Source organism: Telmatherina bonti, assembly GCF_933228915.1.
Source record: "Telmatherina bonti genome assembly, chromosome: 9".
Lineage (NCBI taxonomy): Eukaryota > Metazoa > Chordata > Actinopteri > Atheriniformes > Telmatherinidae > Telmatherina > Telmatherina bonti.
In genome coordinates, this window is record NC_136627.1 from 34,135,598 (window position 1) to 34,158,231 (window position 22,634).

The 22,634-nt window shown below is 43.6% G+C and overlaps 1 protein-coding gene across 4 annotated transcripts; it reads right to left on the minus strand.

Moving 5' to 3' along the window:
• Nucleotides 1-133: 133 nt before the first annotated feature.
• On the minus strand, nt 134-19,291 carry pld3 (phospholipase D family member 3). Of its 4 annotated transcripts, XM_079245867.1 has the most exons (17): nt 19,228-19,289; nt 19,031-19,072; nt 18,760-18,910; nt 17,790-18,490; nt 13,337-13,399; nt 11,987-12,062; nt 10,467-10,534; nt 8,614-8,664; nt 7,872-8,029; nt 7,546-7,726; nt 6,400-6,517; nt 4,884-5,011; nt 4,417-4,614; nt 4,181-4,320; nt 1,540-1,705; nt 1,266-1,365; nt 134-1,184 (listed from the first exon to the last, which is right to left on the minus strand). In XM_079245867.1, the coding sequence occupies exons 7-17, from the start codon at nt 10,506-10,508 to the stop codon at nt 997-999; spliced, it is 1,470 nt and encodes a 489-aa protein (XP_079101993.1). In that variant the 5' UTR covers nt 10,509-10,534; nt 11,987-12,062; nt 13,337-13,399; nt 17,790-18,490; nt 18,760-18,910; nt 19,031-19,072; nt 19,228-19,289; the 3' UTR covers nt 134-996. The 4 variants fall into 4 exon arrangements, with proteins under 4 accessions (XP_079101993.1, XP_079101995.1, XP_079101994.1 ...); XM_079245869.1 differs by lacking the exon at nt 19,031-19,072 and having other exon boundaries at nt 19,228-19,291; XM_079245868.1 differs by lacking the exon at nt 19,228-19,289 and having other exon boundaries at nt 19,031-19,205.
• Between the last annotated feature and the right edge of the window lie 3,343 nt (nt 19,292-22,634).

Sequence of the window (22,634 nt, forward strand, 5' to 3'; positions counted from 1 at the left end):
CACCTTTCTGTAAAAGCAGCAGTTTTAATCTGAGCTGTGACCCTGCAAAGTTAGACAAGAGCAACATCTAAGTGCTTCTGTTGCAGGTAAAAAGGATCAAACAGACGAAAACACGCAGGACCGGGTTTGATTCACAACTTATTTTTATTTAACATGATTTTCAGTGAGCAAGAAGGTCACTGGTTCGATCCTCAGCTGGGGCGAGGTCTGGACAGTGGTCTTTGTGTGTGGAGTCTGCATGTTCTCCCAGTGTATGCGTGGGTTCTCTCCGGATTCTCCGGCTTCCTCCCACCATCCAAAGACATGCATGTTAGGTTCATTGGTTACTCTAAACTGCCCATAGGAGTGAATGGCTGTTTGTCACTGTGTGGCCCTGCGATGGACTGGCAAGCTGTCCAGGGTGAACCCTGCCTTTCGCCGTAAAGACTGCTTGGATAGACTCCAGCTTCCCTGCGACCCTGAATTAAATTAAGCAGTTTGGAAAATGAATGAATGGTTTTCAGTGGAAAATGTGCAAAGTGGTTTTATAAACATGATGCTGCTGATCTGGCTTCTCTAGGCAGTCGCCATGGCAACTGTCCATGCAGCAATTCACAGTTTAAATCTGGTCCATAAAGTGTGATTGTAGTTACATATTGTTTGGTGTGTGCAAACTGCTGTATGCCCTGCAGACCGAAGCGCAGCGGGAACTGGTCAGAAAACAGTCCAGAAGAAGAAGCAGTCCGAGCAGCAAGGATGTCAAATTCCCAGAAAATGAAAGAAAAAAATCAAAACTTTGTCCCTGAGATGAACTGGGGTTAAAATAAAAACTCCCTTGGTCAGCGCTGGCAGGATGCCGCTGCACATCCCGCCTGCTGCCCGTCAGAGCAGCATGTTATTCTCTGATGAAAGCAGAGCTGATGATTCTTGTTAAACATGATTCTCTGAGACGTCGTCTGTTATTCTGGTGCAAAGATGAGAAACTGCAGGTGAGCAAACACAGCTGGGCTGCTGGAGCTAACACAGGTCTCTGTGGTCCGAGTCCTGCGTCAGAGGACTGCTGTATTCTGACTCCCAGTCCCTCTCAAAGACGGCCCTCAGCTGTGATTGGACGCTCGGCTCTGGGGATTCGGACGCCGTCTGGTTGACGACCAGCGCCGAGCCAGCCGTGCTCACAAAGTAGTCCCCCGACCAGTTTGACGTTCCTGCAGACAGAAACAAACCGCTTGTTTCACATCACGCAGGTGAAACGTCCGAGCTGGTCCACGTGGCGTGCGCGGCCTTACCTATGTACGCAACCTTATCCGTCACCATGTACTTGTTGTGGTTGACTCTTGCAAAGGGAATCTCTTTCTGTCGGGGGTCGGCGGGCACCACAAACAACCTCTGCATGGATGAAACATGACATCATCACCGTCTGATCTGTAGCGTGTGCATGAGCTGCGTGAGAGGTCACATGACCTGATGCCATGCGCAGCCTCTGGATGCAGATCAGCAGACTGCCATGGCTTCCCGCCTCATGTCGGGGTTGCCATGCTGGAAGACGTGAGCACCACTCACCACCTGGATGTCCAGTTTGCTCTTGGGATCGTGAACCGACGCCAGAGACTTCAGGAAGGGGAACATGACTGGCTGGGTGCTGGCCCAGCAGCTGATCAGCAGCCGCACTTTGACCCGCTTCTCGTACGCTGCTCGCCTCAGCTGGGTGTCGATGTCGGCCCAGTACCTGCACACAGCGCCAGAACCGGGTCAAAGTTTCATCATTTTAATCACCTAAAAGAGCTTTTCCCTGATAAAAAGAAACATTTCTAAATGTAACTCCCATAGACCGTACATGAAAGCTGGACGGAGCCTCCGGCGGTTAAAAATGAAGCCTATGAGGAAGTCCATAAAACTGCAGTTCCCCCTTCATCCACTAGGGGCTGCAAAACAGAGCGAATCCCCATAGACTCCCATGTTAAAAAGACCAACTTCACAGTAGGAATATACATGATTACAGCAGAAATAAACATGATTACAGCAGAAATAAACATGTTCGCAGCAGAAATAAACATGTTCGCAGCAGAAATAAACATGTTCGCAGCAGAAATAAACATGTTCGCAGCAGAAATAAACATGTTCGCAGCAGAAATAAACATGTTTACAGCAGAAATAAACATGTTCGCAGCAGAAATAAACATATTCGCAGCAGAAATAAACATGTTCACAGCAGAAATAAACATGTTTACAGCAGAAATAAACATGTTTACAGCAGAAATAAACATGTTTACAGCAGAAATAAACATGTTTACAGCAGAAATAAACATGTTTGCAGCAGAAATAAACATATTCGCAGCAGAAATAAACATGTTCACAGCAGAAATAAACATGTTTACAGCAGAAATAAACATGTTTACAGCAGAAATAAACATGTTTACAGCAGAAATAAACATGTTCGCAGGAGAAATAAACATGTTCGCAGCAGAAATAAACATGTTCACAGCAGAAATAAACATGTTTACAGCAGAAATAAACATGTTCTCAGCAGAAATAAACATGTTTACAGTCTGGTACAAAAATCCATTTTAGGTTTAATAGGTCAGGTTTACCTTCATGACAACTGTGGGGGGAGTGAATTATTTTCTAACTCGCCCGTTTAAAAGTAATTTAATCTCAAAGTTTGGCATATTTAGGGGCGTGTCCTTTTGATTGACAGGTATCCGACCTCCCGCTTCAAGTAAGAAGAATGTAGAACAACCACGGTTTTTAGCCGGTTAACAACGTGACTTAGCCTTAGTCCGCTTACCTCCATTAGCTGGTTAGCTCCTGTTATCTGCGGGTTAGCTCAGTTAGCTCTTAGCTACAGAAAGCTCGATGTCAATCATCCACCATGACGCTCACAGCCCCCCTCTCAGCTCCACCTCTTTGGCCATATTTGTATTTTCTGAGCAATACGACGCGCATGCCCCTGCCAAGATGGTGATGGTAGGAACCGCCCACCGAGCTTCAACTCAGCCCTTCAGAAACCTACGGGTGACGTCACAGAGGCTTCGCCCATCTTTTATAAGCAGTCTATGGTAACTCCTAACAAGACAAAACCATCATTTTACCACCTAAACTAACGACACGTCAGCCTTTAACCCAGAAGTTCATCTTGCTGGGAACTCCAGCTGACGCAGGAGTGGCCACTAATCTGGAAACCACTCCAAAGATCCCGTTTCAGCCTGGAAATCCAGGTTATTTCACACACCGCCAATATGCTAACGGGACGACTAACTGATGTAACGACACACAAAATACAGCGGCTGTCCCCACTGTGCTGGCGCAGGGCAGCCTTGTTGGGTTTGGGCCGGGCAGGTCCATCTGCAGTCGGAACATGTTTTTGTGCACATCACTGTAGGCGAAATAAACTTTCATTTATAACATCCAGAATAATAAAAATCTGCTTTCCGGAACAGCTGCTTGGTTTTTCCTGAGACACAAACTTTCAAATGTTTATGCAAATAAATACTTTATAGAAGACAAAAGCAGCCGATCAAGAAGTTCATGATCCACCTCAGTTCATGATCCACCTCAGGGAAGAGCAGAAATCCCAGTTGTTGACATGGACAGCTGTTGCCACAGACAGCTGTTGCTATGGACAGCTGTTGCTACGGACAGCTGTTGCCATGGACAGCTGTTGCCATGGACTGCTGTTGCCATGGACAGCTGTTGCCATGGACAGCCGTTGCCCGAGACAGCCGTTGCTCCTGAAGACTCCCTTCTAAAACTGAGCTGGAGATGAGACACAATCTGCGGCTTCTTCTTCTTCTTCTTCTGCTTTCCAATCAGTTTTCACATCATTTTCTGTGTCTTCTTTCAGCTTCGCTTCCTGTTTACTCCAGTTGTTCCAGTTTTCATGGTTTGGTCTTGTCATTCGCTCCCAGTGTTCAAACCACCGCAATGTTTTCGGTTTAACGGAACGCCCATCCGTCTCTTTGATCATTTAGGTCCCTCCTCTCTGCGGCAGCAGATGCCGCGGCAGCAGACGCCGCGGCAGCAGACGCCGAGGCTGCACACGCTGAGGCTGCACACGCCGCGGCAGCAGACGCCGAGGCTGCACACGCCGCGGCAGCAGACGCCGAGGCTGCACACGCCGCGGCAGCAGACGCCGAGGCTGCACACGCTGAGGCTGCTGAAGCTGCGGCTGGGCTGGAAACGGAGCGTTTTGCTGCGTCGTTACCTTTTAGGATGGGAAAACTCCATGGTGGGCAGGTAGTTCATGACAGCGATGTAGATGAAGCTCTGGGCGTCTTCCATCACACTGAGGATGGACTGAAGGTCCGAAGTTCTGCCGGCTGCACAGAAGGATGGTGGGGAACTCTGAGGACAAGACGGAGGAGATGACCTGAGCTATTTAGTGATGATCTAAAGATCTAAAGAGGAGAAGTTTCCTTCGAGAAAAGACCAACATCTCACCGACAGGTAAACGCTGGACGGCGTGTTGTTGAGAGGCAGCTGCAGGGGCGTGTCCTTGTTGTACAGGGTGGAGAAGCTGGACGGCCACGGCGACGGGATCGACTGACTCTCTCCCAGGAACCAATAGGCTTCAAAGATCTTCCCGAGGTCGGCGGCCAAACAGCTGCAGTTGTAGACGACCGCGCCCAGCTCCTTCACCTGCAGAGCAACACGCCTCAGCGTCTGATTCTCTTAGACAGAAAGCTGCTGGGTTTCAGCAGAAGCGGCTCGTCCTGCTGCTGCTGCTGACATGAGAGGTCTGTACGGTGGCCCACAAGTGTCACAGCAACACAACGTTAGGAAAAATGAATAAAAAAGAAATCAGATTTAAAGTTTTTTCCGATCGAGTCGGATCGGATCCGTCGTGTTTCTACATGAGGCTTTTTTACTCTGACTGCTCCATGTAAACAGTGTCTGTGTGTGTGTACCTGTGTGAGGGACCTCCAGTCCATGTTGGCACTGCCGATGTAAATGTGCTTCTTGTCTACAACCCAGAACTTGGTGTGAAGGACGCCGGATGTGAGCGCCCTCATGTTGACCGTCCTGATGTCGGCTCCTGAAACAGAAACACACGACGCAACGTCACGCAGCTCTGATTCGCCAGTTCAACACAACCAGCAGGTCTGAGGAAAGCTGCTGTTTAAAGCTCTAGTAGGTAATGTTGCTCAGAGTCACTTCACTCTGGGTGAAGCGGTTTCTCGTCCTGATAGTAGTCTATACATTCTGTAATCATGAACAATAAGAAATATAGTCAGACCCCTCAGTTTACTGTAAATCTGTAAAAACTCTGACCAATCCAAACGTTCGAATTGAAGTTGTTCATTTCTTATATTTTGTAGCTTCTTCTCCCGGCTCCCCTCCTCCCCCTCCAGCAGCGCATACCTGATAGCCACACCCTGCATATAAACAACGTGTTAGGATGAAAATACAAAGTAGTGAAGAAGAAACTCGGAAGGAGAAAATGCAGGAAGGATTTCCCGACCCGGCTCGGTTTCTTTGCCTCCTCCTGCTAAACAGCCGAGAAAGAGAAACTTGTTGGTGGAAAAATAAAAAGCCTCGATCATGCAATGAGCAGAACCAGAGGGGGAGGAGCCAAGACAGGGGGAGGAGCCAAGACAGGGCGCCACTTTCACATCTAGCTGCCCAACATTACCAACCTCAGCTTTCATGTGTTTATCTTAAACTCTTCTTCTGTCATCTGTAAAATCCTGATGGTCTCTGCAGCAGCTCTGATCCGTCATCCAGTCAGAGAAAAGGCAGCAGCTCCGCAGACTGCCTCCAGTTTCTATTCTATTTTATTTTATTCTATTCTATAGACAGTTGAGGACATCGTCAGAAGGTGTTGATGGACTGTCCAGTTGGACGCAGGCCGTTCAATGAAACGCTACAGGCTTTTTTTGTTTGTTTGTTTACTCCCTTCCCACCCCATAATATCACCTATATTATAATACAAAGAATTAATCCCATAATGTTTGTTGCAAAGAACTGGGCTAAGTTAATCATTTGCTCTGTTTTAACTCTGAAATTTGGGAGGAAATCTTCAAACAAACCAGCTGTAAGAAATCCACTTGTATGAATGTATGAATGATTATTCTGAAGGTTCATAGTGTGACTGATGGCTGCAGCTGTTTGCTGATCAGAGAAATGAAATGACAGAAATACTCCAGCTTTATAATGCTGAGCAAAAGCAAATGGATGTCAAACTGGTGAAACTGGGATGCTTTCAGGAACCAGAATGATCTGATGACAGCTGTGTGTCAGATGGAGGTTGTGTGTTTTTATTTGGACACAAAGTGGAGAAGAGATTCCCTCTGAGCTGTTCATGAGGGTGGAAATGTCAACAAGCACGGATGTTGTTCTGGCAGCAGGTTGGAAGTTCCTCCTCTGGGTTCGCTCCACCTGCTCAGCATCAAGCTACGAAACTTCCCCAACAGAAAAACACACCTGAGTCGTTGAGCAGTCGGAGGTCGTCCTGCGGCTGACTCTGCTGAGGTGTGTTCACCGCGATGCGAACATGCAGCTTCCCAGAGAGCTCGGCCAGTCGCGCCAGAACCGCTTCACCCTGTAAGAGATGCAAACCATCCTGAATGTCGCATCCTTTTGTTTTTATTTATTTCAAACTAAAAGTTTCAAAATAAACAAAAGTTTATTTTGAAATAAACAGTGGGAAGGGAGTTTTTTCCTTCCCACTGTTGCCAGTGTGCTTGCTCAGGATGGGAGACTGAGTTGGACTCAACTCAATCTGTTGGTTTCCTTATATAGGCTTTCATTATGTTTTCCTCTCTGCCTGTAAAGCGTCTTGAGATGGCATTGCCGTGATTTGACACTATATAAATAAAGTTGAATTGAATTGAATTGAATTACAACAAACAACAAATAAAAATAAGCTTCTTAAGTTGGAAAAAGGGTTTTGGAAGAAGTCTGGCCCTTATCTGGTCCAAACCCTCCTTATCAATGACACCGCAACATTTTCACAGCATGAAAAATGTATTAATACACACTAAATTCCATTACAATGAAACTTAAACAGTGAACAGTCATAATACACACAATAAATTATAGAATTCAACATACATTGTGTTAAAAAATGACCCTGTTTGCCTCCTAACTTTTAATGATCTCATCTTTTATCATTTGTTTAATTTTCCCACTGACTGACATGATTTTATTTCTGTTCCATCCTGACGTTAAACAGCTGCGCCGTTGCTTCAGGAGCATTTAGACTCCAGTGTTTAGAAGACAGAAACGATCAGAGACCAGACGTGTCCCAACTGGGTCCTCCAGGTTTTCCATGTATCCCTGCTCCAACACACCTAGATCGCTTTAAATGGATCCAACAGCCTATGAAGTTCCACAAAATGACGGATTCATATGAGTCAGGTGTGTTGGAGCAGGAATGCATGGAAAACCTGCAGGGTTGTGAACTTGGTGGACCAGAACTGGACTGTCTTAGACACTCGGATCCGGGACTTCTGGAGGTTCGGCAGCGTCACCGTGCCGCTTTACTTCAGACGGAGGTTTAGCTTAGCCGTTGCTATGGTTACCCAGGACACGTTGGACCTGCAGGACCGGGTGTCTGGCTCTGCTGACCTGATGCGCTGACGGCTCCTCGGTCTTCGTGTCCTTGTTAGTGAGCGTCCAATAGAAGGAGGCGATGTCGACGCTGCTGCGGGCCTCGTCCATCAGGTTGGTCCACGCCTGGAAGATGGAGGGGTTAACGGAGCTGGAGTTGAACTGCAGCCCTTCAGGGATGCTCTCCACCAGAACAATCCTGACCGGAGAGAAGAGGAAAACCGCATCATGGCGTTATTCCATACGGCGAGCGACATCCGGCCAGAGAACCCTTTGAAAACATGTCAAATCTGAATATTGATCAGCTGGTTGGTTCTAACAGGGGCAGACAGATGTTGGCCTACTTGCAGGGGTCCGAGCAGGACTTGGCCTCCTCCTGAAGGCGGGCGATGGTCGGAGCAGGACCAGACGGGGAGCCCACCGGGGTCAGGACGCTGTAGAGGGCCATGGCAGCCAGCAGCACGCAGGCCGCCGAGGCCAGAGCGATCAGACACCTGGCGTACTGACAGAGAGGGGAGCATTACCGGCTGGAAACAAGATGGAGACACAACCTACGGATCTTCATTCAGCAGGAAAATCCTCCTTTTATGTTTGTTTTATAAAGCTGGAAATGGTGAGCCAACAGTTTATTTGTTTACACAACAAAAATCTGAATGATGATCCCATTAAAACAACAGAATATGAATATTATCTTCCAGCAGCTGCTCATAAACTGTTTATTTCCAAACCATATGTTTATATTCTGGATGAAAATTTCACTTCTTTGTCACAAAAACACTTTTTTGTGACATAAATTTTGAGTTTTACTTCAATGTTTTCTAAACTTATCTGACTAATGACTTTCTACTGATTTAAACCTTCCTTTAAAACGAGGCTCATCTCAGAGTTTATCTGTGTGGGAAGCAGAATCAGTGGGAATTTACTCCCAGTGCTTTTCACTGCTTCCAGAACAAGCAGAGGAGAATCCTGCTCCGGTCAGGTCCCGTCGGCTGCCCAAACGCAGCTCGACCATCCGCCGCTTTGCTGTTTCCTCGTTAAAAAACAAAATCATTTATTAGAAAGTCAGATGTAAAATGTGGAACTCACCATGTGTGCTTTCTGGTTGGATTGGTGCCTCGCCCGCTCCACGTCCACCAGCTGAACACATCAACACAACCAGCTTAAAACACACAACCTGGAGGACAACCGCATCACACAGCTGCTGAGGTGGAGACCGGTCACACCATTATGGCATGACACACGCGTGAAACTGGGATTCTTTCTCGTCACGTTACTTCCTCGGGTTGTTTGTTAGATCCCATGACTTCCTGTTTTTGCATCAATACTTCCAAAAAGTCCATGACAGAAATGCCATGAGCTCAGGAAACCATGGCAACGAGAAATAAAAAATAAGAAGTAGATTTAAATAAAACAAACGGGGTTTCGGAAGATCCTCTTTCATCAGACACCCATGTGAAAGCTGCGTTGGTAGATTATTTCTCATCTGCCAGTTCTGGCAGGAAAGCCTGATTCGTCACCTCTACCAGCAGGAAGAACTGGTTCGGATGGTGCTTCTGGGAAGGACGAACACCGCAGGACTAAAATATAACAAATCTCCTGCCAGATGTGTGTCAGCCACAGCTGTCTGACCGGCACTGGCAGTCCAGGACCTCTCTCCACACAGAGAGGAGAGGATGCTGGGAGACAGCCAGCAGCCAGGACCCCAGCAGCTTTCTGACAGCTCAGTCAGGTGACTGATCAGGCTTTCCAACCATGTTCGTTACAACAGTGTTTTTCAACCACCGTGCCGTGACACACTAGTGTGCCACGACAGATCTTCAGGTGTGCTCTGAGAAGGTCCAACCAGAGGCCCAGGTGAAAGACAATAAAATTCCTTTTTCTTGTGTTAATCTTATTTCTATTCAAGACACTTTGACAAGATGAATTTATTTTAATAATATGGGCTTTAGAGGGGTTTGGTCAGTGGCCTTTCTGTGTGGAGTCTGCATGTTCTCCCCGTGTATGCATGGGTTCTCTCCGGGTTCTCCGGCTTCCTCCCACCATCCAAAGACATGCATGTTAGGTTAATTGGTTACTCTAAATTGCCCCTAGGAGTGAGTGTGAGCGTGAGTGGTTGTTTGTCTCTGTGTGTCCCTGCAATGGACTGGCGAGCTGTCCAGGGTGTACCCTGCCTGTCGCCCAAAGCCAGCTGGGATAGGCTCCAGCTTCCCTGAATTGGATTAAGCGGTTCAGAAAATGAATGAATGAATGAATATGGGCTTTAAAAAAAAAACAACATTTTGGTTTGTGGTGTGCCGTGTGAGTTTTCAGTGAAAAAAAGTGCGTCTTGGCTCAGACAGGTTGAAAAACACTGCGTTACAACACTGAATGTTGTTGTAATAAAGCAGTAATATGTCATCTTCTTTCTGGTTCGGTCGTTTCTTCAGAGAAACGAGGACATGGTGACTTCCAGCTGGGAGCAAAGCCGACGTTCCTCCTTGTTGCCTCTCATGCAGATTATTTTAAGAGTTTGCTTGTGATTGTGATGCCTGGACAACCCGCAGAGAGACACACATCTAGAGGAAGATCTGTAGGTTTGAAATGATCCCGTTTGTTTGTTGGGTCTCAGTCTGCTCCAGATGTCGGCATGATTTACACATCTGGATTGGTTTTAAACAAACACACTCACCCTTCCATTCAATGGTTTATTATTTAGTGCACAAAATGTTCAGATAAAGACGTGTTCAAGGTGCTGACCGGCTCATAGAAACACACACTGTGAGGAAGGTTACCAACGTTTAACACAGATTATTATAAAGATACGGAGAAAACTCATCAAACTTTCTGTACTTTTACATGAAAACCCAAAACAAATCCATCTAACCAAACAATCTGCAGTGATTTTACTTTATCAGCTTATAAATAATATTACTAATGATAATAAAGAAAAATGTCTCTACCTGGTTGTAGGCGATGCCTGATTTCATGTTTATCTCATTCATCGACCTCCGACCCGTCAGATGTGTCTCTGAGAAACAAACACAACGTTACGTCAAGTCTTCGTGTTTGTAGATTAAACTCAAACTCAGATGTAAGTTTCTTCATCCGCTAAATGATCGTAGAGAAGAACAGCAGCACGAAACAAACCAAATCAGAGATCATTTCATTTAGTCTGTTTAAAACTTCCTGGAATCTGAGGAATCCACCGAGTTTCTGCTTGTTAGAGAAACTGAAGCCGCGTAGCTGTGAAACGACACACACACATCCCTGCTTAACCTCTATAGACCTGACAAAGAGAAGCTTCCAGGTGTTTTCATATGACAGGAAGACAAAGAGCTGCGGAGCTCGTCTCCAGCACAAAGACATGCAGCTGCAACTGCATGCGGGTCAGGACCAGAGCCAATCAGATGGCAGGACTCCTGCTCGCATGCTGTTGGAGTTCTTTAGTGAAAATAAGTCATGAAAAAAAGAAGTTTGGTAAGTTAGAGAAGTTAAACTAGAGGAAGTATGGAGGCCTGAATGCAGACTAAAGCTACGTCTAAACTGGCAATCACGAGAGTTTATGTCTGAAAGAATCATGTGACTTCTTGCTGCAGGGACATTAATGTGGTTTACCGCCCCGGTAAATGAAAGTAAGATGGTTCAGGATGACACAGACAAACACAGCAAACTCAGATGTTTCCTCCCCTCCAGACCTGCACATGCATGACAACCTCATGTCATTTGTTTTCTTCTCTGAGTTGAAATGCAGGAAAGAAGAATCTGTTTTTATGCTTTAATTAAAAGGAGAAGCGAGGAGAAGTCTCCACGTTTTCCCACTGATGTGTGCACTTAACTGGATTCCAGTTTTCCTTCCAAAACATGGAGCTGATGTGTGCAAACTGAGCAGGACGTCAGGAAAAGCAACAGCTGTATGAGAAACATCTCTCCTTTACAGAAAACAGCTGTTCAAACTGTTCAGATTATCTTAACTATAAAATTAATATAAAACAGAATAATCTTTTCACCATAAGAATGTGATATTCATTCATTAAAAACCAAAAGCAGCATTTTCTTGTCAAACCTCATAGTGTGTTATGTTTAGTCATGTTGGACTAAAATGTCTCTAATCACATATCATCCAAGGAAGATACATTTCTTTCATAAATAAGGATTAGAAGTATTTAAGTAAGTAAAATTTTCTATCTGTTAAACTACAAGAAAAAAAAGATAAAAATAAAAGGAAAGTACAAGTGGAGAGCAGCAGGTTAAATCATAACAGCGGTCGAAAATATGTTTAAAGTTGGCCAATATATATATCATTAATTAGTCTCAAGTAAGTAGTAGACTAATACATGGTTATTTAGTGTATAAATGTGCCACAATGTGTGTTCATAATCCGTTTACTTACCTCGTCGTTTTTTTGGGGAGAAGAGTCGCTGACAGAGCGAAACAGCAAGAAAAACAAACTACTTTCATTTGACAAAAAATGTTAACCTACCTGTTAAAATCCTCACAGGTTCGTTCAAACCCCCTCCAGGACTGCGTCAAAGTCTGTTCTTCCAACAGAATAATGTCTAAGACAGTAGTTTTGTTGTAAAACAGGTGGGAAATGAAAAATAAAGTGTTAGTGTGCCGCAGTAACAAACTGGCTTTTGGGGAGATGATCATGTGATCAGCAAAGGTAGCCAATCAGAGTTGAGCAAAGCGGTGACGTCACCATCACTGGGAATTTACAGTAGTGCAATTCTTATATTTACCGCTAGAGGTCACTGATTTACATGACACAGTTGTACTCTGTCCAGTTAAACTGGTTTAAAGTAAACTGGTCCCAGTGTAGAACAGACATCTGACAAACTGGACACTTCTGGACTTTTTGTTTTGCAAACTGATGGGAATATTTACGTTTTTTTGTTTCCACATAGTCATCTCAGTAAATATTGACAATTAGAACAAAACTCTGAGCAACATTCGATACCACTCTGAATGCAGTAAACACATTTGGAGAGAAGAAAGCACATAAAACTGTACTGATCCAACCCCCAAGACCATCACAGGGCCCTGATCCGACCCCAGACCATCATAGGGCCCTGATCTGACCCCAGACCATCACAGAACCCTTATCCTTATCCACATTGCTTGAATGATCTTTGTTTGAAGCTTTGTGTAATTTGTTTGTTTATTTTTTAATGAATATTTGAATGCTTGTCTTAGTTAGTGATCTTCTGCTTGTCACCATGACATCACCATTTGGAAAAACATTATAAATAACTATGATAATAAAATCAAATGTAAACTCAGGCAGCTCAGGATGGAGGATTGGATCAAGATCTGATGGTTTTCCGTTGTTAGGCTATTTATTATGAATGGCTTTAATTGATGAGTCTATAAAGTGCTTTTAAAGAGAAAATGAGTTGAGAAAAATGAGGAAATACAAGTCAGAGTACACACACACACACACACACACACACACACACACACACACACATATATATATATATATATATATTTATATATACTTTTTTTTTTTTTTAAACTCTGTTTTTATACTTCACGCAACTATCCAACATCCTCTGACTGATGCATCAGTTTTGCATGTTAGGAGTAATTTTTTTCTCCTGAAGGTGAAACCGATGTTTTCCTGTTTGACGTAAAATCACCAGTTTATGAATCCAAATAGAAATTAACACTGCAATTTGGTTGGTTTTGTGTGTGTGCGTGTGTGTGTTACGGATACACTTTTGCTCATAAAAACAAAGGAAAGCATGAAATATATTGCTTCATGCATGCTATTCAATCATATGTACAAATACATGAGTTGTGCATCAAAACATCTCAGAACTTGACCCACATGTGAGACTGTAGCTGTGAAGTCATCCAGCAGGGGGCGTTAGAGGGCAAGCAGAGACCAATTCTGCAGACAGAGTGATAGTTGGAAGTGGAGACAGTAAAAGAAGACATTATATACAGTTTATATCCCCCAAGGACTCTTAACACAATGACAAAAAAGCAATTAAGAATCTTTAAAAATGCAGAGGAATGCAGTTTCATGAGCATTTATTTAATTGCTTTATTATTAATTGCTGATAAAGACCTATGTGTCTGGAAAAAGATTATTGCATTGATAGTCCTTTGATGTGAAACCTTTAGTTTGATAAGAGAGAAACAAGAGATGAAAGAAACTCCAGCAACCTCTCACACACATATGTACACACACACACACACACACACACACACACCAATTTTCTCTTCCCTAAAGTGTTTTTAACTTTACGTTGTATCTTGATTTTTGCACTCCACTGCTGTTGTTTAGCATGTAAGTGTTTGTTTTGCTGCCTTGAGGTGTGTCAGCTTTATCTGTGCTTGGATGTAACCATGGAAACTCATCTTAGAAAATCCTAGACTGTTTTATTATTTTACAACAAAAGCAGACTTACAGCGAGGCAGTAAAATGCTGATGGCCTTCACTTCCGCAGTAGAGAAGGCCAGAAAAAGATGGCTAACGGGAGAAGCCTAATAAGTAATGGCAAACAAAAAAGACTTACTAGGAGATAGAAAACAAAAATTGGCTAACAAGAGATGGCTAAACAGACATGGTTAATAAAAAATGGCTAACAAGAAATTGCTAACAAAAAATGGCCAATAAGAAATGACTAACAAATAATGGGTACAAAGAGATGGAAACAAAAAAGGCTAACAAAAAAGACTAACAAAGAGATAGAAAACAAAAAAAGGCAAACAAAAATTGGCTAACAAGAGATGGCTAACAAAAATTGACTACAGAGAAATGGCAAAGAAAAAATGGCTAACAAGAAATTGCTAACAAAAAATGGCTAATAAGAAATGACTAACAAATAATGGGTACAAAGAGATGGAAACAAAAAAGGCTAACAAAAAAGACTAACAAAGAGATAGAAAACAAAAATAGGCAAACAAAAATTGGCTAACAAGAGATGGCCTACAAGATATGGCTAATACAAAATGGCTAAAAAAATTGACTACAAAGAAATGGCAAAGAAGAAATGGCTAACAAGAAATTGCTAACAAAAAATGGCTAATAAGAAATGACTAACAAATAATGGGTACAAAGAGATAGAAACAAAAAAGGCAAACAAAAATTGGCTAAAAAGATATTGCTAACAAAAATGCCTAACAAGAAATGGCTTACAAAAAATGGCCAACGAGAAACGGTTATCAAGAGATTGTCAGCAAAAATGGCTAACTAGAGATGGCAAACAAATAAAATGAGTCCCTTTTTGCCAATTCATTCTAGTTAGTTCAAATTTAAATAATCACTTTCTCATTATAGATATGTGTGTATTTATGTAGGTGTGTGTGTGTGTGTGTTTGTCTAAGAGTCATCTGAACAAACTTTAAAAAATAATTTAGGTTTTTCAACTTAATTCTGATTTACCTGTTTAGATTAGACATCTGCTGCAAATGTGAATGGTTTTTTTTTTTTTTTTTACATGCAAACTGACTGTAAACATGTACCAACTTGTTTAATACCACTTTTCTCCTGAGTCTGTCAACACTTTTATTATTACCTTTCTTATCAACTTCCTTGATTCACTTAAAGGTTTTTATAAGTTTTTCCTTGAAAAGGTTTGTTTGCATCCCTGCAACTCGATCCTTTCTGTGGAGCCATCGAGCAGCTACCAGAGTTAACTGTTCTACTTTTATTACTAACAACACTTCCTACTTATTACCATTTTTCCTCCTTTTGTGAAGGCTTTAATCCCTAAAGTTTACCTCCCAACAGGTAGGCTGCCCATCATGACAACACGGAAGGTGAACGTGTGATCCTGTGTTCGCTTTGTTCAGTCTACCGTATGTTCAGCCTCTAAATGGACACGATTTTATCTCATTGTGTCCAACTCAAGTATTCTTCTGTATTCCAGGACTTATTGAACTACTGACTTGTGAGATGTGTGAAAAACTCACTTCCAGACTTCTCCAGTCTGGAAACGTATCAGAGTCGGCAAATAGCAAGCATTCCAGTTTTTAATTTTATTTATTCTTCCCCCTTTCATTGGGCGTGGACACTGAGTGAGGACTGAAGCAGCTATTTATGGCTGCTCAGGTCATAAAACCCCTCTGACATCACCGTGGCAGAATCGGTGATGCTGTCATCTCTTTATGGCAGAAAAATCCCAACACAGCTTCATTTGTGTCTTTTTACATATCAGGTAATATCTTTATTCCTTAGCATGTTTCTGTTGTTTTATCATTTTATTGACTTTGTTTCTTTGTATTAAAACTCACAACAATATAACGAAAACTGTTCATTTATTTAACTAAAGATGAGCTTAAAATTAACTATTTTCATTATTGATAAATCACTTAAGTTTATGATTATGAATAAGAGAAAAATGTTAAATAAATGCACTGGATTCACTGGATTTATTGTGGTTATAAAGTGTATCAATATAACTATTATTTTAACTTTGGCTCTGAAAAGTTAATGATATTTTCTTTATTTTGTGTCACTATGAGGGTTGGTTCCATAACATAAAGAGCAATAAATACAAATAATGGTAGAAATGAACCTTTCTATCAAACCGGCTGGCTTCCTCATTTCTAATTTAATTAGACTGAATTAAGCTGACAACCAATAAAGATGATTAAAAGTATTAGGATAAATAAATGGTAAAACTAAGTTTATTAAAAGTTTTCTAACTTTGAATTGGTCATTAAATAAAATTTAAAAAAAAAAGAAAGAGAAAGAAACCAAATCCAAACAGGTGATGAGAAGTATTTACTAGAAATAAACAGGTTGTAACTTGATTTGTGTAAAAACATGTATTGTGAAAGAGTTTAAATAAATATAGGTCAGTTTTTATTTTATTCCTCTGATGCAAGAATTATTAAAAAACAATGCCACATTTTTTACATGCAGAATTTTATTTCCACTGACATGTACAGAGACACTTTCCTTTGTCTTTAACATCAGTTGAGTTTTTATTTTCTTTATTTTGTATCTTCTAAAGAAAGATTAAAAAAATTATATATGGTCATGTTTATATCATATAAATATTCCCTAAAAATGACTTGTATCATTTTCTTGTCCTGTTTATCACTGAGTTAAACTTGGTAATAACATGTATGTGTATAAATTAAATTCTATATCACATTAGTTTATTCTTCAGTGAGTGGCAGAGTGTTTGGTGACTCTACTAATGTCCACTGAAGAGGGAAAATTGTAAATATACCATCTTCACTTCTGAATATACTACAAAACAGCCTTTAGTGTCTAACACTGCATAGTGGACACACTGCATCAAAGAGTTAAAATGATGACATTTTCATTGTTGTAATAAATGCCCTTATATATCTCATGTTGATCCATCTTACACAAACCACACTGCTCACTGTGATAATTCAGCTATTCAGATTTATAATAAGTCAGTTTTTTTAATTTCACTAAATCTTCTTACTGAATCAGAGTGAAGCGTTTCATTCCAGCAGATGTTTTCAGTCCCATATTCAGCTTCGGACTTCATAAAGTCCAAAATCACACAACTTTTCTCTGGTTTTATTTAATCTTATATGGATATCTTCCCTCCACAGAGCAGTTCCAGCCATGTTTTTAGTTTATTAGTCATCTAAACGATCAAACATGTGATTCTGAAAGTTTTGGTGGAAATGGTGACGTTCAGCGTTCCAGCTGGACTTTGCCTTTATTGGAACATTCAACCTGAACCATCAGCTGCAAAGAAAAACCAGAACAAATCAAACTGGTCCAGCTGAGTCTTTGACCTGAGCAACAACAAATGCAAATGCACTTATTTAGCATCTTTTCTGTTTTTATATCTGTAATATTTCTTCAGTTTTTTTGGAAACCATCATGCTGATGATGCCAAAAGCAAAAGATTAACATGAATTTATTACACAAGGTATTCAGAGTTGTGCACTTTTTGCATGTTTCACTGCCATTTTTACTCTTTATTCCGCTCTCAACAGCCAACGGAAAGAAAACAGAAAGCAGACTCAGACTCAGAACGATGTTGCAAACGACAAAAACCCAGAGTGAGGACAGGCTGAGAAGTTTGGAAACGCTGCTGTTCACCAAACAACACTTCACATGTTAAAAGCCTCTTAAGTAACGGCGGTTCACACCCACAGCGTACCTGATGTACAATCCTGACTCATGTAGTCCTGCTCTGCATCGAGCTCCATTAGTCATTTACTATTGATCTGTTGTTCCTTTGTGTGTTCTCTGTCCCTCTCTCTCTGCCACGCACACACACAAACGCACACCCACACACACACACAGCTTCCAGGATCTTAGGAAAGTCAGTCACCTGTGCAGTTAAAGGATGTTGAAAAGGAAGCGGAACGACTGCTCACGCTCATATAACCCAGTCGCCGCCCATCTGACGAGCAACTTCAGGCAACAGCAGCCAGGTTGTGACCGCTTCACTTCTTTCACCAGGTTTCACCTGAACCTCACCTTCAATCCAACTCTAAAAACACGGGAAGTCCAGTAAAAACGACTCACAAACATAGAGCTGGAAGTGCGTGCACACGGCCCAGACCACACCTCCTGCAGCTCTGAGCCGTTTGCAGAAACTCATCATCCTGCTGCTCCTGATGGCTGAAAACTACAGCCGAAGGAATCTTCCAGCACACACTGATGGAAAGCCAGACGTCTAAACTAAATGGAGCATAAAACTCTTGTTTCATTCCTCATTCTGACATTTCCTTTGGCGCAGGGTTTGCTCAGGGCTCAGGCCTTATAGCAGCATGCACAAGAGGGGGAATTAGAGAGCAAACAGCAGGACAACAAATTGATTTTGACAGGAAGCCAGTTCGTTCTGTTCGCCCTCCACCTACGTCTGGCTGAGCTGGACTCTATGACCAGTGACCAGGCGTAGGGGGGGTGGGGGTGAGAGTGTGTGGAGGGCGAGAATGAGGAGGGCAGAAGAACACGGCGTTCAGCCACAGGTGAAGGCTGATCCAAGGTGCAGACGCGGAGCCGTGAGCTGTAGGGGGCAGGTGCACTCTGAAAACGATGAAAACAAGAGAAGTTGAATGGCTGGAGAGGGAGCTGTGGGGTGGGGGTAAGGGGAGGGGGTCTGGGAGTTGAGATGGGGGTGATTTATCACACGTATATTCATTAACATGAAACATTTAGTCTCTCATGCAGACACTGAAGCTCCCCTGCTGGAGTCAGCGAGTTAAGTGCAGAAAGAAGCCGAACGTTCACCGTCGACGGCATTATGTACAAGAACATGTGAAGCAAAACTCCTTAAATAAACAAGTTTTACTCACAGCGTCTGGACGAAGCTGGAGTGAGGGGCTGCATGTGAGCACATAGGAAGTCTAAAATCATCAGTTTCGTTTCAGCCGAGCAAATGAGCTGATGAGACTTTTGTGCTCTCCTCTGCAGAACGACATGTTGCTTTCCACGCGCTGGTCCGTCCTGACAGCGCGCCCAGAGGTGGTGTTAATATCGTCAGGAGTAAAGCAACGAGAACACACACAGCAACGTTTTAAAAAATCTGTTTTTTCTGACTAAAAAAATCCAAAGGAAACTTTTTACCATCAATCACTTCAGACTCATCCGTTGTTCGTTTTGTTTTTGCTTCAACCAGAGAAAAAGGTCGAAACAAAAAAACAGATATTAACACGATACAATGTGTAATCATTGTGAACACGCCTGCACAGCAATGCAACACACGGTAAACATGAATATTACAAATTATTATTGCTTAAAGACACATTAGGAATGTTTCTGACCTTAAAACTCTGCGTCCCGAACGTCTTCAGTGACACTGTGACGTCTATCATGTGCATTTCTGGTCTGCTGCTGGACTGAGGCCGAGGCACCAACAACCTTTACATCCGGGATGCCGCGTGACGTTGCAGCAGAGTTTCTCTCCACTGTAGAAGACACGCTGGCTGTTTTGAACACGCAACGTTGCTGATTCAGCAGAAGAAGATTAAAAGAGAGAAAGAGACCAAACAAGTAAGATCGTGTTTTGCTGGAGAGAGCTAACAGGTCAGGTAGGATGCAAGATCCGCTGCTGTCTTTAAAGTACTTTGAGAAATAAGAGTGTGAAACATTCCTACTGCACTCTCAAAAATAGAGGTACAAGATCAGGACATTTCTGTACCTATAGGTACATTTTAAAGAAATGTTCTCTCAAAAGTACAATACTGGTCTTTAAGAGACCAGAAGCACCTTCAGAGTACGAAAAAGGGTTCAAAGTGACATAAAGTACAAATTTGTACCATTTCGACCATAAGGGTACCTGCAGCATTGAAAAATGTAATGTTAATGGCTGTAATGTTACAAACTAGAGCAGAGTTGAGTGATGACAGTAGTAATACTTAACAGTCATTTACTACACCAGACAATGAAGGTCAGATGCTGCAAACTAAGTGTGGCTGGTCAGTATTTTGAGTTTTTGAAGATTATTTCTAGATTAATGATAAGATAACATTGCTAAGTTGCATGGACCAGGCCTAATGCTGTGGAAAACATAAAAAGACGCAACTTGATAAGGAAAGGTTGAACTTGATAAGGTACAAAAATAGACCAGAACTGAAGGGTACAGAAATGTCTCTCAAAAGAGTACACCCCCAGCGACAAGCAATCGTACCTTTTTAGGTACAAGCTGGTACCTCTATTTTTGAGTGTGTGTGGAGCTTGAACCATCAGTTACTGAGAGAAAAACAGATGGAGCTTCATGCTTCCTGGCTGCTGCTCACACACACCTTTCAGAGTTCCTGCAGCTGTAAGACTCTTGCAGATTAAACAGCCGTTCTGCTGCCGGGAGGTTGCAGCATTTTCACCAACACTGCGGACTGCATCTGCTCAGGTGGCAAAAGCATTCATGCCTTTTTAAACCATAAATACGTCCATGTCATGGCTGCTGGGTGAGATCCTTGCAGGCTCAGATCCTCATTCTTACTCTGACTAACATCATTTATTGCAGAAGTTTTCAGCTTTTTGAAAGACAGAAACAAATGAGCCACAAATGTCAAAACCTGAATAGAAAAGGGGGAAAGTGTTTGTGTCTGCAGCTGTAATACTGAAACTCCTGTACTGTAACAGAATCACCTTAAAAGCAGCGTAAACTGACCTTAAAATGGACGTGGCCTTGGTTTTTACCCGGCCTCTGGGGGTTGTTGATATGCTTGTGTGCTAGCATGCTACGTGGGTAGCACAGGTCAGATAGAGCGGGTAACTGATTACCCAGTTCCAGTCGAACCAGGTCTGTGTGTGGGAAGAGGAGGGAACAGGAGGAGAGGAGGGAGGTGGTGCATCCACAGCTATATCTTTATATCCTCATTAGTCTGACTCCTGAAGCTTTTATCCCTAAACTTCACACCCTGAGCATGAATGCAAAGGATTTCCTCCGCCTTGTTGTGCTTAAAGCGTGCCTTTGTTCACTTAAGGCACAAGAAAAACAGACTCTGGGAGTCAAGCTCTTTAAGAGGGGGAATATTCGGCAGTTTGGACAAACAAGATTTGACCGGTGAAGGTTTCAGATGACATGCAGCAGCTTCTGCTTCTCCACATTTCAGATGAACAAAAACTAAAGATTATTTCCTTAAATGCTCTTTTTAAGCTTTAGCAGAAACTGACGTTGAATCCAGCGAAGATGCTCTTTCTGTATGAGCAGACCTTCAAACAAAGCGGTGATTCTGCTGTGTGAACATGGTGGCTGAACATTTTCTGAGCCACTTCTGTTAATCATTATCCTGACATATATAATAATATCAGCTTCAGACAAACTAATCTCTTGATGCTTCGACTTGCCGAATAAATTCCTGATGCTAATCTCACATATCCCCCCCCCCCCCCCCCCCCCCCCCCCCCCCACCTCCCGCATCCCCTCTCATCTCCCCCCATCTAAAGTGAGGACGTGGGGCTAAAGTGCTCAGGTTAAAGGTGACACTGGTTGTCATGGCAACCTCTTTTAGGTCAGTATTAGCCGTCTTATCAGTGCTCTCTAAACTTGTCTGCCGGACAGAGATCAATTTAAATCAACCTCGCATTCCAGCTGTCTCTTCCGGAGCATTCAGCCGTCGATACGAGAATCTAAACTGGTTAAACTGGGGATGAAACGATTACAGGAGCAGTTTGAGCGGGGCGCCGGTCTACCTGAGGCGTAGCCACGCTGTCAGTGTGAACGCCGGTCTACCTGAGGCGTAGCCACGCTGTCAGTGTGAACGCCGGTCTACCTGAGGCGTAGCCACGCTGTCAGTGTGAACGCCGGTCTACCTGAGGCGTAGCCACGCTGTCAGTGTGAACGCCGGTCTACCTGAGGCGTAACCACGCTGTCAGTGTGAACGCCGGTCTACCTGAGGCGTAACCACGCTGTCAGTGTGAACGCCGGTCTACCTGAGGCGTAGCCACGCTGTCAGTGTGAACGCCGGTCTACCTGAGGCGTAGCCACGCTGTCAGTGTGAACGCCGGTCTACCTGAGGCGTAGCCACGCTGTCAGTGTGAACGCCGGTCTACCTGAGGCGTAGCCACGCTGTCAGTGTGAACGCCGGTCTACCTGAGGCGTAGCCACGCTGTCAGTGTGAACGCCGGTCTACCTGAGGCGTAGCCACGCTGTCAGTGTGAACGCCGGTCTACCTGAGGCGTAGCCACGCTGTCAGTGTGAACGCCGGTCTACCTGAGGCGTAGCCACGCTGTCAGTGTGACGCCGGTCTACCTGAGGCGTAGCCACGCTGTCAGTGTGAACGCCGGTCTACCTGAGGCGTAGCCACGCTGTCAGTGTGAACGCCGGTCTACCTGAGGCGTAGCCACGCTGTCAGTGTGAACGCCGGTCTACCTGAGGCGTAGCCACGCTGTCAGTGTGAACGCCGGTCTACCTGAGGCGTAGCCACGCTGTCAGTGTGAACGCCGGTCTACCTGAGGCGTAGCCACGCTGTCAGTGTGAACGCCGGTCTACCTGAGGCGTAACCACGCTGTCAGTGTGAACGCCGGTCTACCTGAGGCGTAGCCACGCTGTCAGTGTGAACGCCGGTCTACCTGAGGCGTAGCCACGCTGTCAGTGTGAACGCCGGTCTACCTGAGGCGTAGCCACGCTGTCAGTGTGAACGCCGGTCTACCTGAGGCGTAGCCACGCTGTCAGTGTGAACGCCGGTCTACCTGAGGCGTAGCCACGCTGTCAGTGTGAACGCCG